This window comes from Mesoplodon bidens (genome assembly GCF_964165515.1).
Source record: "Mesoplodon bidens genome assembly, chromosome: 3".
Taxonomy (NCBI): Eukaryota; Metazoa; Chordata; class Mammalia; order Artiodactyla; family Ziphiidae; genus Mesoplodon; species Mesoplodon bidens.
The window spans coordinates 42,831,413-42,848,823 of record NC_138178.1 but is presented as its reverse complement, the minus strand read 5'-3'; the positions used below and the strand labels follow the sequence as shown (position 1 = coordinate 42,848,823).

The window sequence follows — 17,411 nt, the reverse complement described above, 5'->3', positions numbered from 1 at the left end:
GTAGAAATTGATATGAGTTTTGAAAACTCTTTCAATATCTACTAAAGTTGAGCATTGCATACCTTATGATCCAGCAATCCCATTCCTTTTATGTACCCAACAGAAATGCATAGATCTGTGCATATAAAAAGTTCATAGACCCATATAAAAAGACCCATATAAAAAAGGTTCATACCAGCATTATTCATAATAGCCACTTTGGGGAGAGGAGTTTTCTTCTTTTAGTTCTTTGGGCTGGCAATTAAAATGAAATAAAGCTGATAAACAGGAAAAAATCAAACTTATTACATGTGCATGGGGAAACCACATATGCATGAAGAATTCCAAAAACAGCAAGGCAAGATGAGGTATATATATATTCTGGACTAAGAAGAAGGAGGTGGGGGGATCTGAGACTTCAAAAGGAAGTAAGGTAATTTCAGGAAGATAAAAATAGTTGATGTTTGGTAAATAAATATTTGCTGGCCCATCCAAAGGCAACTGGGCACCGAGAGGACTTTGAGTAAACAGACCTTGCTAGGTTCCTCCCTGCCTACCACACCTAATTCATACTTTACTATAGTTGTCTATGGTGATAGCTTCTTCCTGGGACAGGCCTCTATCTTAAATTCTTTCAGGCAGCAAGGGGGGGATTTCAAAGGTTCTTCTGTAGTCTTTTGGGCCCTGCTTCTTTTCAGCTAAAAATAATCCACATGCCAGAGCAGCACATACTGGGGCAGCTTGCCCAGAGCCTCATCACCACAAACTGAAAGAACCCAAATATTTATCAATAAGAGAATGAATAAATAAATTGTAAAATATTTATACAGTGGAATACTGTACATGACAAAAAATAGCAAACTACAGCTACATGCAACAGCATGGATAAATGTCATGTAAAAAACCAATGCAAAAAATTACAAACATGATTCAATTTATAAAAACATCCAAAATAGGTAAAACTAACTCATGGTGATAGAATTCATAACATCGGTTATCTTTGAGGGGTAATGGCTAGAAGGGACATTGAAGGTTTGAGGATGTTGAAAATGTTCTGTCTGGGTTGGGTGGTGGTTACTTGAGTGTGTTGCTGTGTTCCATATATAAGAATACATTGAGCTATACATTTATTATTTGTGCACTTTTCTGTATATAATTTTATTCTTCAATAAAATTTCTATTTAAAGAAAAAAGTAGGGAATTCCCTGGTGGTCCAGTGGTTAGGACTTGGTGCCTTCACTGCTGTGGCCCAGGTTCAGTCCCTGGTCAGGGAACTAAAATTCTGCAAGCCATGCAGCATGGCCAAAAAAAAAAAAAAGAAAAAATTTAAAAAATTTAAAAATAAAGAAAAAAGTAGTTAGACATTTGGATTCCTGTCTTAACTCTGAGGAACCACGCAGCTGTCTCTACCCACTTTATGACTTTTTTTAATGTTATTTTGAAAAATAAGTGTACAAAATTGAATTTACCATAATTCTCTTTTTCTGGCACCTATCGTGGTTGGTCCATGTCAAGCCCTTTTTCAAATTTTTGGTTTCCCTTTTTTCTTTATACCCAGTCTCACTTCCTTCAACCTCATGAATATCCACTTTTTTATATTTAACGGATGATTTTGCAAGTTATCATCCACACTTTTATTTACACATGCTGATATTCATGGACAACATATAGTATTGCAGTTTTTGTGAGTTTTAAAATATATATGTTCATTGCAGCACTATTTACAATAGACAGGACATGGAAGCAACCTAAATGTCTATAGACAGATGAATGGATAAAGAAGATGTGGCACATATATACAATGGAATATTACTCAGCCATAAAAAGAAACAAATTGAGTTATTTGTAGTGAGGTGGATGGACCTAGAGTCTGTCACACAGAGTGAAGTAAGTCAGGAAGAGAAAAACAAATACCGTATGCTAATGCATATATATGGAATCTAAAAAAAATGGCACTGATGAACTTAGTGGCAGGGCAGGAATAAAGATGCAGATGTAGAGAATGGACTTGAGGACACAGGGGCGGGGGAGGAAGGGTAAGCTGGGACGAAGTGAGAGAGTGGCATGGACATATATGCACTACCAAATGTAAAACAGATAGCTAGTGGGAAGGAGCCGCATAGCACAGGGAGATCAGCTCAGTGATTTGTGACGACTTAGAAGGGTGGGATGAGGGGGTGGGAGGCAGGCTCAAGAGGGAGGAGATATGGGGACACTTGTATGCGTACGGCTGATTCACTTTGTTGTACAACAGAAACTAGCACAGCATTGTGAAGCAATTATACTCCAGTAGAGATGTGTAAAAAATAAAAAATAAAATTAAAAAATAACAAAAATACATATATATATGACTTGTGCTAGACATCTATTCAGCATTGTTTTTTATATCTCTCAGAGTGGTATAGGTAGATCATGTCCATTCCTACTAGCAGCTGTACAGTTTTACGTTGTATGTATACACTATTTTACTTATTCATACCCCTTTTGATGGATATGTAAGTGTTTCCAACTCTTTGATATAGAACTGTGTTGTGATGAACATCTACATAATTATCTCTTTGGGTGACTATGTGAGAATTTTTCAGCCTGAATTTATTTTCAATAAATATTCTCAAATTGTTATCTTAAATGGGAGGATCAGTACAGTCAGCCCTCCATATCCACAGTTCTGCAAACACAGATTCAACCACCTCAGATCCAAAATATACACTTTTTAATTCCATAAATTTCCAAAAAAGCAAAACTTGAATTTCCATGCTTCAGCAACTATCTACATAGCATTTCCATTGTATTAGGTATTATAAGTAATCTAGAGATGATTTAAAATATACAGAAGGATGTGTGTAGGTTATATGCAAATACCATGCTATTATATCAATATATTAGGGACTTGAGCATCCAAGGAGTTTGGTATCCTTGGGTGTCCTGGGACCAATCCTCCCCCAAATACCAAGGGATGACTGTATAGTTCCCACCAGCTGTGTGAGGAAAAACATTCTTGTTTTCTCACATCCCAGGCAGCATATGATTTTGTCCAACCTAAAAATTGTTGCCATTATGGATGTGAAGTGATCTCATTGTTTTCATTTGTATTTCTCTACTAATAAAGTTAACATCTCTTTATATGCTAACCACCCATTTGAGCATCCCCATGTGAAAATTGCCTATTCATTTCCTTTGCTGATTGTCCAATATTTAAAACTGGAGTTCCTATCTTTTCTTTAACCAATTTACAGTAGTTTCTTATATACTCTAGATTAATATTCTAGATATTAATCACTTGTTTTTTAAATTGCAAATATATTTCCTAATCTGTTGGCTTTCTTTGCAAATGGTGTTCTTCACTGAACAGAAATCTTTCATTTTGATGACCTCAAATCCATCATTTCTTTCCTTCTATAGCTGTGCTACATTGTATCTTAACTCATTCTTTCTTAACCCAACATTTAAAAGATATTACCCCTATATCTTTTCTAGTAATTTCCTCATTTTACTTTTAAGTTTTAATCATGACTCCATCTAGAGTTTATTTTTGAGTGTACTGTTTGCCATGCACTTGCTTTTATTTTTATATTTTTTTCATATAATGGCCCTTCTATTAAATAATCTTTCCCTTCCTCCTCTGGTTCTCCAGGCCACTATATAACACAGGGTCCTGTTGGTGGACTCCATTCTGTTCCATTATTCATTTATCCATTCCCATGCCAGTGTCACATTGTTTTAATGACCATGGCTTTGTGATATCCCTTAATACACGGTAGGGCTAATCTCTTTGTTCTTTGTTTTGAGCATTGTCTTAATTATACACGGACTTTTATTATTCTGTAAAAAATATAAAATCACTTTACAATTCTCCAAAAGTTCTGCTAGGATTTTTTAAAATTTTATTTAATTTATTTTTTGGCTGTGTTGGGTCTTTGTTGCTGTGCATGGGCTATCTCTAGTTGTGGCGAGCCAGTGCTACTCTTCATTGCAGTGTGCAGGCTTCTCATTGCGGTGGCTTCTCTTTGTTGGGGAGCATGGGCTCTAGGCGCACAGGTTTCAGTAGTTGTGGTATGCAGGCTCAGTAGTTGTGGCATGCAGGCTCAGTAGTTGTGGCCCACGGGCTTAGTTGCTCTGCCCCATGTGGGATCTTCCCGGACCAGGGCTCAAACCCATGTCCCTTGCAATGGCAGGCAGATTCCCAACCACTGTGCCACCAGGCAAGTCCCCCTGCTAGGATTTTGATTCCAGTTGTATTAGGCTTATATATTAATTTGGGTACAACTGACACCTGTACAAGGTTAAATATTCCCATCCATGAGAATAGCACATTTCCCCATTTATTCGGGCCTTCTTTTATACCCTTGAAGAGAAATTCAAACATTTTCTCCACAAAGGCCAAGTGCATTTTTGTTAGTGGACACTTTATAGTTTTGTTTATATTTCAAATATCTTATTTTCTAACCGGTTATTGCTCATACAAAGGAAACATTCACTTTAAAATCTGATTTTGAATATAGTCACTTGGCTGAACTCTTTAACAAGTTCTAGTGGCTGATTCTCTTGGACTTTCTATGCAAATGGTTACATCCTCTGCTCTTTCCAATAAGCACGTTGAGACCTAAGGGAGCTAAAACTTGGGTCGGGAACGCCTCGGAACACACCTGCTTCCTTCCTCGAGAGCCAGCGAATCCCCTGACTCGCAGGTTCTTGGCTGAGCGTTCGGCCCCAGCCAGGTGGACCCACTTCGGCGCGGGAACCCGCCCGGAGGAGGGGCGCCGCGCCCGCAGCCCCCGCCCCGCCAATCACAGCGAGGCCTCGCCACGGGCCGGGAAGGACCAATCCGCGACTTCACGCCTCTGGGGCCGCCAACCGTCGGCAAAGTTAGTCGGTTACTGGTAAACTTCTTCCGTAAGATGTCCCAGCGCTGATTTGCGGGGCCCGCAGCGACGGTTACCTGCCCCGGAGCCACAGAGCCGCCGGCCCGGCCCCCGAGCCTTGCACCTCCGCAGCCCTCGAGCTGTCCTCTCGCGCCCATGGCGGTGGCCGAGCTGTACACGCAGGTAGGCAGGGTGGCCCGACCTAAGGGAAGGCGCGCGGGAGGGAAGCGGCCGGGCGCTAGTGCTGACGGTACCTGGCTCCCGGCCCACACCTGTGCACCTGGCGCGCTCGCCGCGGGGAGGGGCCGCGGAGACAATGGGGGTCCGGGGAGCGTCGTACCCCCCGCCCCGCCGATAGCTCGGGTCCTTATCCGTGGGGAAGGCGCCCCCCGGGAGCCTGGGTCCCCTCGGGATGGGAAGACCGAGTGCTAGGGGCTGCTTCGCCGGCCGGACCCGAGCTTCCCGGTGTCCAGGAGTTGCGGGTCCGTCCCTTCTCCCGCGCCACAGAGGGAATCAGACTTGCCCACGGAAACTCAGAAACCTCAGACACGGGCAAAGAATAACGTCTGTAATCTTCCCTCTTGAACAACTCGGCACAGAAGCTCGGACCGCAGTATTCAGGATGCTTTCTAGAATTCCCGGGTCTTCAAAATACCTGCGCATGTACTTAAGTTCATCTGGTGCCTGAAGCTGCGGGTGCTTGGGAGTGTGGCCCAGGCCTTACCCGTAGTAGAAGTTGAGGGCTCCTGGGAATCCAGGGATCCTGACACTGCAGTCACAGACTCTTTACTCACATTTATAAGGTGCTTTACAGCTTATAAAAAAAAACCCTTTCATGTACACCCCAAGTCCGGGAATCACTCTAGAGCATTCCTCTGAAACCTCCTCTTCCCGCAAACGAGGGCTCCCCGCCTTCTCTGGGAAGGCCAGGATTCCCACATGGTGCCCAGAACCTTCTGAGATGAGCTTGGTTAATTATTTGGATAAAAAGTGTGAAAGTGTTGGAAAAAATTCACTCGAATAGCCATAAAGCCAGATACTTCTGTACCCCAGTGGGGGAAATCTATGGTACCCAGTATTCAGATAGATGAGACTAGAATTCATCCATTTCCCCTGACAAGTGCCCTAGCTTTATATTAAAGAGACACTTTTGCTGTAGGTATAAACGATGGCTGTAAATTGTTTCAATGGTTTAAGCAAGTGTTTTTTCTTCTACTTTAATTAGTTAACAGTACAAATACAAATTAACCAAACAGTATTTCCCCCTCTGTTAACTAGAGTTCTAAATGGCAGTGTTAGAATAGTTTTACCAGTGAGAATGTGAGACATCAACTATCCAGCAGTGCTTCTTAGATCTTCAGCTTACTGGAGCTAAAAATAAATTCTTGAAAAAAACTATACTTGGAAGATACTTTGGAGGTCGGAGGAAAATGCTGATTAATCCATTCTAAGTAACAATTTTTCCTGAAGCAAAAATACACAGGTGTGAATACCCCTGTCATCAAGTGACTCATGCCACAAATATTTATTAAATACCAACTAGGTACCAGGCACAATGTAGGAAAACTAATATGGAAGAGTTTTCTAGAGGTGAGCTTGGATGGACAAAGACTGAGAATCGCAGAGCCAGAAGAAGTCTTGATGGCCATCTCTACCCACTTTGTGTCCAAGTAAGCACCTGTGTCCAGGCACCTCCCTTTCCAGTGTCCAATCAGCCTCCACTTTGTCAGTTCCAGAGGTGGGAAGCTCCCCCATTTGTGGAGCTGCCTGTTTAGGTTTTAGAGAACTTCTTTGTTGAAGAGTTCTTCCTTAAACTGACGCAAAAATCTTAAGCTCTCTCCCTTGCTTTCCTCCCACTCCCTCCCACACTCCCGAGTCTGCAGATCTAGCCAATTAGTCTAAGTCAGAGTTTGTGACGGGGGAACCTTGGCCACAGTGAACCCGCAAGAATGCTCTGTTTCCCTGCACAATCTTAGCCACATAATGTTTTAAAACAACCTGAAACCCATTGCTGCACTCAGAGGCAAGTAGTCACCCTGTAGCAGGGTGATGGGTGGGCTGTCCATTCAGGGATCCGGGTGTGGCAGCCAGTTCCTGTGTGACATCCAGACCCACCCTATGATCTGCCCGCTGCCCCACTCACCCACTTTACACTGCTGTTACCTGCCTGGCCCCTGACTAATTTCCCTTCCTGCATTGAAGACAGGCATATTATCTCCCATAAAACATTTGTTTAGCACTTTTTGTATATAAAACACTATGCTTGGGGAAGGTTAGAAAAAGAAAATTTAAATGATTAGTCTTGCCTCAGGGAGTTTTCTGATGAGTGAGAAATGTCAAGTAATTCAATCTGCTGAGGCCTGGAAGGCATGGAGGAGCCTGCTGGGGGATGGGGCTTAGCAGGGGAGAGTCATGGCAGCCAAAGAGTTAGGTCAGGGCTTTATAGTCCATTGAAGATTTTGAATGGGGATGACAGGATCCAGGGTGGTGTAAGTCAGATATGCCAGCAGTGACCATGAGACTCTGTGCCCGTGGGAGAGAGGCTGGAGCCAGGTAGCTGAATTCTCAGCTCATCCTAAGTGCACGGGAAAAAAATTAGGGCTGCAGTGTTAGGCATGGAGGATGGAAGGAGCTCGCAGAGAGCATGGAGAGGTAGGTGAGGATGGGAGATGGCACTGGGGCGTGTGAGGGAGAGGGGTGACCCAAGGCTGACATGAGGTTAGACTGGATGAAAGATCCAAGCAGGCTGGTGCTGTTGACGCAGGGACTTCAGGAGGAGGAGACGTTAGGGAAGTCATGAGGCAAGGTTTGTACCTGCGGGGGTTGATGTGGTGAAGGGGCTTCCAAGGGAGAGTGCCCTGAGTGGTTGGAGGTTGGTATAGAAGATGGGCCAGGAGTTTTCCCCAAAGGTAGTAATTGAAGCCCAGGCATGAGGACCTCATCAAGGGAGAGAAGAGGGCCAAGACAGGACACTGGGGATGCATCTGTTCAGGGAGGAAAGGAGGCAGAGGGGCCGCAGATGGAGCCGTCACGGGGAAGGGGACATGGGAGGCCTGGCACGGGAACCACAGGAAGAGAGGTTCTGAGAAAGGGGACACTAGGGAGGAAGTGTGTTCAGAGTACTTGCTGCCAGTTGAAGTGTAAAACGACCCACCCCTTTTCCAAAGCTCTTTGGCAACGTGCCTTAGAAATGTTCAGAGCATTTGCTGCTGTTCAGCAGTTCCACTGTTTGAAATCTCTCTTGAGAAAAACCGGTCCGGCCATCCTCTAATTGAGCCCCTCTGGAGGCCCCTGTCACTTTCAGACTCACTGACCAGCCACAAGGCCCCGCCTCTGTATCTGCCCCCGCTGCCTGCCAGCTCCTACCTTGGCTCACTTCTTGCCATCCTGCAGTGTCACCACTCTATGTCTGTTCTGCTCACCGGTGCCTGCACCTTTCAAATTCAATTTGAGCAGTGCCTCTTCTTCTTTCCTATTTTTTTAATCAAAGTATAGTTGATTTACAATATTGTGTTCATTTCAGGTATACAGCAAAGTTATTCATATTATTTTCCATGATAGGTTAATACAAGATATTGAATACAGTTCCCTGTGTTATACAGTAAATCCTTTTTGCTTGTCTATCTTATGTATAGTAGTTTGTATCTGTTAATCCCATACTCTTAATTTATCTCTCCCTCCCCCTCTCCTTTTCCCCTTTGTAACCATAAGTTTGTTTACTATGTGAGTCTGTTTCTGTTTTGTATATAGATTCATTTGTATTATTTTTTATATTCTACATATAAATGATATATAATATTTGTCTTTCTCTGACTTACTATGATATTCTCTAGGTCCATCCATGTTGCTGCAAATGGCAATATTTCATTCTTTTTTACTGCTGAGTAATATATATATATGTATATATACACAGTCTTTTGTGTGTGAGATATATATATATATATATCATATCTTCTTAAACCAGTCGTTTGTTGATGGGCACTTTCCATGTCTTGGCTATTGTAAATAGTGCTGCTGTGAACATTGGGGTACCTGTATCTTTTCGAATGAGAGTTTTCATCTTTTCTGGATATATGCCCAGGAGTGGGATTGCTGGATCATACGGTAGCTCTAAGGAACCTCAATAATGTTTTCCATAGTGGCTGCGTCAATTTACATTCCCACCAACAGTGTAGGAGGGTTTTCTTCTCCACACGCTCTCCAGCACTTATTAGCTGTAGACTATTTTTTTTAAATAAATAAATTTATTTATTTATTTTTGGCTGTGTTGGGTCTTTGTTGCTGCATGCGGTCTTTCTCTAGTTGCGGCGAGAGGGGGCTACTCTTCCTTGTGGTGCGTGGGCTTCTCACTGCGGTGGCTTCTCCTGTTGCGGAGCGCGGGGTCTAGGCATGTGGGCTTCAGTAGTTGTGGTGCACAGCCTTAGTTGCTCCGAGGCATGTGGGATCTTCCAGGACCAGGGCTCGAACCCGTGTCCCCTGCATTGGCAGGTGGATTCTTAACCACTGTACCACCAGGGAAGTCCCAGCTGTAGACTTTTAGATGGCAGCCATTCTGGTCAGTATGAGGTGATACCTCGTTATGGTTTTGATTTGCATTTCTCTAATAATTAATTAATTGCTAGTCATTAGCAATGTTGAGCATCTTTTCGTGTGCCCATTGGCCATTGGTGTGTCTTCTTTGGAGAAATGTCTATTGAGGTCTTCTGCCCATTTTTTGATTGGGTTGTTTGTTTGTTTTATATTGAGTTGTATGAGCTGTTTGTGTATTTTGGACATTAACCCCTTGTCAGTCACATTGTTGAGCAGTGCGTCTTCTGAGAAATCTTTGCAGCCAGGCCCTCCATCCAGGCACTTTTCATGATGACTTATAACAGCTCCTTAACTCTGTCTCCCCTGTTGACCAAGGGTTTCTAGAGAACAGGGAGCAGTAGGGACTCAGTAAATGTTTGATGTGTGCATGAATGAATGAATGAGTTTTTTTGCTTTCAGAAAGAGTTATGGTCATGACGATGATGATGTTGATGATAGTTACTTTTATCTTATAGTCACTGAGTACTTCTTATGTGCCAGATGGCATCCTCAGAACTCTGTGAACTTTATCCTCAGAACGTCTTTCATTTAATCTGAATAAACAATGCCATGTGTTAGTTATTGCTATCCCATTTTTACAGATGGCTCAGGTTAAGTAAGTTGCCTAAGGTTACATAGAAGTGATGGAGCTAGGATTAAACACCTATCTTCTTAATACTTCCTCCTCTCACCACCTTATTCAACGACCTTATCATCTTCCTTCTCTTCAAGGGATCTGACCTTTCCCCCAACACACAGAGGATTTTTGGAAAGTCCATTCATTTCATAGCTGCCTCCTCTGACATCTGGTTATTTATCAGATTATTCCTTCTAATAACTAAAATGGAACCAACCCCAATGTCCAGGAAGAGGGCTAGAGTTACGTGAATTATAGATAGAAGAATGGAATAGTATGAAGCCATTAAAAATGCTACTGTGGGGCTTCCCTGGTGGCTCAGTGGTTGAAAGTCCGCCTGCCGATGCAGGGGACACGGGTTCGTGCCCCGGTCCGGGAAGATCCCACATGCCGCGGAGCGGCTGGGACCATGAGCCATGGCCGCTGAGCCTGTGCGTCCAGAGCCTGTGCTCCACAACGGGAGAGGCCACAACAGTGAGAGGCCCTCGTACCACAAAAAAAAAAAAAAAAAATGCTACTGTGAAGAGTTCATAACAACATGGGAAAATGTTTATGTTATGTGGAAAATGACAGCACAAAAATGCATCTGCTCTGTGATCATAAACATATAAAATATGCAAAGTAAGAAGACCATGTGTATCAATAACAATTCAGCAGTCAGTTCTAGAGCTGCAGAGAAGTCAAGGAGGATGGAGGCTGAGGAAGTGTCATGGGATTTGGCCACCAGGAGGTCCTTGGCATTGCTTCTCTTTTAGTAGAACTGTGAGGGAGAGAGGGGACACCTGGGTATGGTCACAGGCTGAAGGGATGGAACTGGTGGAGGACTGGAATCTGAAGATGTAAGAAAGGCACCAGGCATGGAATAGCTTCAGAAGGTAATGGTGAACCTGAGGCTGGGTGGCAGGAGTTGAAAGACATGGAGCTCTTTAGAATGAGCTGTGGGCAGGACTGAGAGCTTGAGGAGAGTGACGATAACACCAGCTTTTTCTCTTACATCATCATTCCAGACCCTTCACCATCAAGGCCACCATCCTCTGGGTGAATTTCAATTCCTTGATGCCTATCTTTGTGGCACTATTCTCTAGATCTGGTCTGCTCAGCCAGAGTACCGTGGAACTTGTGGGTTTGCAGCCTCCTGTGAGCTACCCTCAGTGTAGGTGAGCATTAAGTCAGTGTTCTGTTTGTTTTAAGCAGAGCTGCTATATGCTGCCCCTGGAATGCACATGCATGGTGGCTGGGGCTAAGTCTTGGTTCTGCTAACTGGATGACATTGAGCAAGTAACTTAATTTCTCTTGAATTTCCACATCCGTAGAATGGATTTAAGTCTTACCAGTCATTGTAAGGATTAAATTACCTGTGTAAAATCCTTAGCACAATATCTGACACATAATGCTTAATAAAAGTTGTTTTTTATATTGATGCTATTGTAATACAGTTAATTTTTGGTACCTAACTATTGGACTTTACATTTATTCCTTTTAAATTTTCCATCTTGTTGTTTAGTGTTTAATGTTCTGCAACTTGTCAAAATCTTTTTGAAGCTTTTTTAAAACCTTTTTGTATCTTGATCATCTTTAGCTGATCATTTTATCTGCATATTTGATACACATGTGTTCTGGTTTTTTATCTAAGATACTGGTGAAAGTGATGAGTGGAGGGTGAGGCAGTGGAGCTGTATAGCATGCCTCTAAAGACCTTTCTAATTAACCAGAACTCCGGTTTTAGCCACAGATTCACAAATCATATTATCCTTCACCCATCTCTTTCTCTTCCTTGTGCTTGAGGAACTCACAGGACATCTTCACAGAAATTCTGCAGAAACTCAGGTATGCAAGGTCAAGAGAAATGCAGTCCAGGGCCTCTGTCTAAAATAAAGTCAAAGCTCAGTTTAATAACTTTCCATTTAGCTATTCTAAGCAGCTTTTAGATGTCTATATGACATTAACCACCCTGGAAAATTAGATTTTTCTATTGTATTATATATGGATAGTTCAAAAGAGTAAAAAAGGGACATAAAGACTAAAATACCAAGTTTGTTGGTGCAAACTACTTGGAATTTGAGTTTTTGTTCAGTAGATGTTTTTATGGAGTGCTAGCCGTGGGGAAATCATTGTATTGAGTTCCAGAGCACAAAGACAAGGCTCCTGAAGCTCACATGCCAGTGGGGGAGATGGGAAGCTACCTGAAACCTGGGGAGGGAGCAGAGAGCGCTAAAGAGGAAGCATCCAGTCCTGCCTGGGGTGGAGGGTGGTGGGGAAAGTACGAAGGTGGGAATCTTGAGCTGACTCTCGACTGCTCAGAGCAGTTTGCTCACAGATGGGGAGAGGAGGGATGGCACTGAGGGTGGAAGGAACAGAAGTGCATAGCAGAGAGCCAGGAAGAGCTTGGCATGTTCTAGAAACTGCTGGTGGTTTGGGTGGCAGCAGGCAGAGGATGGATTGAAAAGAACGTGAGGCCTGAGTAGGAAAACTGGCTAGGACTGTGGTTCCCAGGCCTGGATGTTCATCAGAATCCGTCGGGGAACTTTCATCTTGCTGGGCCCCACCCGCGGAAATTCTGATTCAGGTGTGGGTAAAGGAATCTGTCTATCCACAGAAACCGGTACTCAGCCTGGTTGAGGAAGCATTCCGCAGGTCGTCGTACCCATCAAGAGAAGGTTAGTGGGAGCAGCATAGGGGGAGCTGATTGATGGCCATGGCATTGCAGGTGGATGGGGCAGACAGGTGAGACCTGTGTACATATAGGCGTCCTAGCACCTGATAACCATTTGATTGCTGCGGGCTAAGGGAAGGAGGGAGAGGCTGTCCAGCGCTGTCCCAGGTTTCTGATTTGACGGGCAAGAGAACTGAGGAGGAAGATTGTGTGTGGGGCAGGCATAATGATCACTCAAGCTTGGGATTTGTGAGTGTCAGAGGACATTTAGGGGCTGACGTCTGGGAGACAGTTGGAAATATGCTCTAGACCCACTGAGAGATCTGGGCTGGAGGCCTCAGTGGTGCACAGGTGCCAGGGCAGTCGTGGAAGCTGCGGGAATGGGTGAAACTCTCCAGAAACAGCCTGTCATGAGGAGAGGCCGGGAGGGACCTTGGGAGACACAGGAGGAGGCTGGGGAGCTGGGAAGGCCTGGAGGAATGAGTGAAGAGGAGAAGAGAGGGAGCGTGGTGTCGCTGCTCTGGCCTGGCTGACTGAGGACGTGGAGACCCCCTTCCAGTCCAGAGAGTGGCTAGGAGAAAACCCCTGTCATCCCATACGCCATGTAAAGTCTCCAAGCCATTTCTGTGGCTGATGCCGGTAGACCCCTCAAATAGGCGGGAGACATGAGAAGATGCCACTCTCGCCATATCTGAGCGTGTGGGGTGGGCGGATTTGGCCTGTTCCTGAGGACGTGTCCCTTCCTCCTGAAGCCTTTGCCTCATTCCGGAGCCTCCCCGGATGTGGATGCACCATGATCTCCCTCCACAGGGGAAGATTCCCAGGACAGGCATGGGCGGCAGGCCTCGCTGCTCTCCTGGCCCTGCTGCAGGCAGCCCCCGGAGGGCTTGGCAAGTGACCTGAGTCAGGAGGCTCCTGACCCACAAGAAGGAGCCACCCTGAGGAGGTCCTATGAGAGCTGGTCATGTCGTTTGTCCAGACACTGCAGTTAGCTCTCTCTCCGGTTTGAAGCATTGCCTTGTGGGTTGAGGAATGTGAGGCAGAAGGGAGGGACGGAATGGGTGTAACTGAGGTGGAACCAGGTAAACATGGGCATGTTTACTTACCAGGCTGGGTCTCAGCTGCGGGGCCCTAAACCAGCCGACAGCCTTGCCGGCAGAGGCATCAGGCCTGGCTGGGTGTGCGCAGCCTGGGGAATCCGGGGCTGAGGAAGCCATTTGTGTTCACGCCAGAAGAGAAGCAGACTTTTGGTTCCATACGTCCTAATGCATTTAAGGCTACTTTTAGCTGAAACAGACCAGCCTGTGCACTCTCAAGTAGATGGCTGCAGTTGAGAGTTCAGGATTATTTTCAGAGCCAGACTCATTTAATTAACAAGTAGTTCAAAGAAGGAGTCCCAAGCTCTGGCTCCGTGGAGTCCTGGCCTTTGAGATTCTCTGTGTGGTATTTGGTGAGTTATTTACCTCTCTGGGCTTGAGTTTGGGGATCAGGAAAACAAAGGCCTTGGGTTAGCTTAGTGACTTGCATCACTTCTCAGAGCCTCAGGTTTCCATGGAAGGGCCTGAGGGACCTCAGCTGCAGAACATGGTGGGCTACCACCATTTCATTTGAAGCAAGCTTTGAAAAGAACTTTGACAGCTTGGAGTAGACAATCTCCTGGGACCCTTTCAGCTATAAAATTCTGTAGTGGCCAATTCTTGATAAATGAGATATTCCCAATTATCATAAAAATATTATCCTATAAAAAAGTATTAATGATTTCAGCTTTATGAGGTTCGCAATAAATACTTTCAAGAGCAGACCTGACATAGAAAATAGTAGTCCATGGCAACAAGTATGTGTGGAGTGTGGGTGTGTGTGTCAGTGTGCTTGTGAGGCTTCTCTCCACCTATTTGCATGGGTGCGTGTCTCTGAGTGTTTGTCTTTGCCCGCCAAGTCATTCTTCCATTTTCTCTCTTTCCCTTTCCCTCCCTCTCTCTTTCCCTTTCCCTCCCTCTCTCTCTCACAAGTATCACTTATCCCGTGCCACATTTCAGCAAACTTCTGCTCTTAGCTAGCTGTCAAGAATTAAAGCAAACCCAAATAACTTAGGGAGTCATGATTGATATTCAACCAATGCTATACATATATTTTTTGTTTGATAAGTGAGGCAGCTTGTATTAACTAGTAGTTTAATAAATGTGCTCCTCAACCAACTTTGTCCTAGTCTAGTCCTGACACCCCAAACTTTGTTTTATACTTATTCTTTATTTCCTTCAACATCTTATTATGAAAATTTAAAGTATACAAAAAAGTTGAAAAAATTTTATGGTGAGTATCTGTCCCACCACCTAGATTCTAGCATGAATATTTTATCATATTTGTTATATCACATGTCTATCCATCTTTTTATACTTCAGTCCTCAGCCCATCTTATTTTTTGAAGCGTTTTAGTGTAATTGCATACATCAATACATGTCCTCCTAAATATTAGTATGCGTATTGTTAAGAGTTCCATAGTTGTTTAGTTCTTTTTTTTTTTTGCTGTATGCGGGCCTCTCACTGCTGTGGCCTCTCCCGTTGCGGAGCACAGGCTCCAGATGCGCAGGCTCAGCGGCCATGGCTCACGGGCCCAGCCGCTCCGCGGCATGTGGGATCTTCCCGGACCAGGGCATGAACCCGTGTCCCCTGCATCGGCAGGCGGACTCTCAACCACTGCGCCACCAGGGAAGCCCTGTTTAGTTCTTTCTGTAAAATTTCCAGACAATGAAAGGTACAAATCTTAAGTGTGTGTTCTCTGAGGTTTGAAAAAGGGCTTAACACTTATGTAACCCAGACCCCTTCAAGGTATAGAATGTTGCCATCACCCCACAAGATTCCCTCCCCAGACCCACCTACCCCCAGAGGCAACTACTGTTCTGATTCTTTTCCCCACATTGTATTTGTTTTACCTGTTCTAGTACTTCATTTAAAGGACTCATACAGAAGGTACTCGTTTGTGTACAGCTTCTTTAACTCAGCCTAATACTTTGGAGATTCATTCATGTTCTTGCTTGTATCAGTAGTTGATTCTTCTTATTGGTAAGTAGTATTCCATTGTATGAGTATACCACAGTTTTATGTTTTTTTAATTTACTCTCATGTTAGTGGACATAGAGTCTGTTTCTAGTTTTTAGCCATTATGAAGAAAGTTACTATGAACATTCATGTACAATTCTTTTTGTGAACATATATTTTGATATTTGCCTTTAAAGATGGCATATTCTGATTATAAAAGTAAAATATGCAAATTATAGAAAGTACATAAAAATATAAAGAAGAAAAGTAAAATGTCATAATTATTGCCCAGAATTTTTTTGTAACTGAAAACTCCTGAAGGTGCGATCTCTCAACCCAAGGGAAGATTTTCTCACAGTGGAAAGGCCCCAGCAGTCCACAAGCCACGTGTTCAGCTGGCTCATATCCAGGACGTCATTTGATCACGATGTTTGCCCTCTCAGCTGTTAAGAAGCAGAGATTCACAAAGGGCAATATCTTGTTTGTGACTATCCCCAGAGTCAAGGATGATGCCTGGTGCCAATTCAGTGCCCAGGAACTGTACCCAGAAGGATGGCAGGCACTTAGGCAAAATGCAGCATTCCTAGTGGGCTTCCCTAGTGGTGCAGTGGTTAAGAATCCGCCTGCCAATGCAGGGGACACGGGTTCAAGCCCTGGGCCGGGAAGATCCCACATGCTGTGGAGCAGCTAAGCCCGTGCACCACAACAAGAGAAGCCACCGCAATGAGAAGCCTGCACGCTGCAATGAAGAGTAGCCCCTGCTCGCTGCAACTAGAGAAAGCCCGCGCGAAGACCCAACGCAGCCTAAATAAATAAATAAATAAGTGCAGCATTCTCTCCTAAAGGCACAAACATTCCCTGTTACAAGAGTTTACACACTCGACAATTACATTCAGAAGGTCCATTTGTCCCATTGAGGGACAATGCCAGAGGACCAATATTCCTTTGGCCTGTGAATGTAAGGAGGTGGAAAGGAGATGCCACTGTAGGCACCAGCCATATTACCTCCACCACCCAACATATGGGTTTCATCTCAGCTCTGCTCTTGGAGAACTTGGAGTCGAGGCCAGTTTTCTCTGGGAAATGAGGGTTAGATGCTGCACGGCTTCTTAGGCTTCATCTAGATCTGGGATCCTGAGCTATTGAGCCTTTGGATTCAGGAGCTTTCCTGGGTGCTACTTCATGTCTCCATGTGAGTGCTTCCCAATTCTTGTTCCTTTTGGCCTGGTTATGTCCCAGGACATCAGGGTATCCTGTAAGGGTGCCCCCATTGATAGAAACCACCGATATGTGAGCAGAGAGATGCAAATATACACATAATGCACATGCAGCTCCAGGTTAGAGATTGGCTGAGTTAGTAGGAAGACCATGATGATTAAGAGGAGATGCCTTTCTTTCTTGGTAATCCAGCACTGTGCCAGACGCATACATAAGAGTTGCCCAGGTGTTCTTTTTTTAAAAAAGTTTTTTAGGTTTATTTTATTTTATTTTATTTTATTTATTTATTTATTGGCTGTGTTGGGTCTTCGCCGCTGTGCACGGGCTTTCTCTAGTTGCAGCGAGCAGGGGCTGCTCTTTGTTGCACTGCAACAAAGTCTCTCCCTAAGTCTGGTTGTGGCACATGGGCTTAGTTGCTCCTTGGCATGTGGGATCTTCCCAGACCAGAGTTTGAACC

At 44.3% G+C, this 17,411-nt stretch overlaps 1 protein-coding gene across 1 annotated transcript in view; it reads left to right on the top strand.

Annotated features, from left to right (window-relative positions):
- Positions 1-4,942: 4,942 nt before the first annotated feature.
- MYO5C (myosin VC) overlaps positions 4,943-17,411 on the top strand; it is a 109,170-nt gene continuing 96,701 nt past the window's right edge. The window contains exon 1 of the mRNA XM_081227977.1: positions 4,943-5,024. Coding sequence (XP_081084103.1) covers positions 4,998-5,024 — 27 coding nt within the window. The 5' untranslated portion in view covers positions 4,943-4,997. The remainder of the gene's footprint in view (positions 5,025-17,411) is intronic.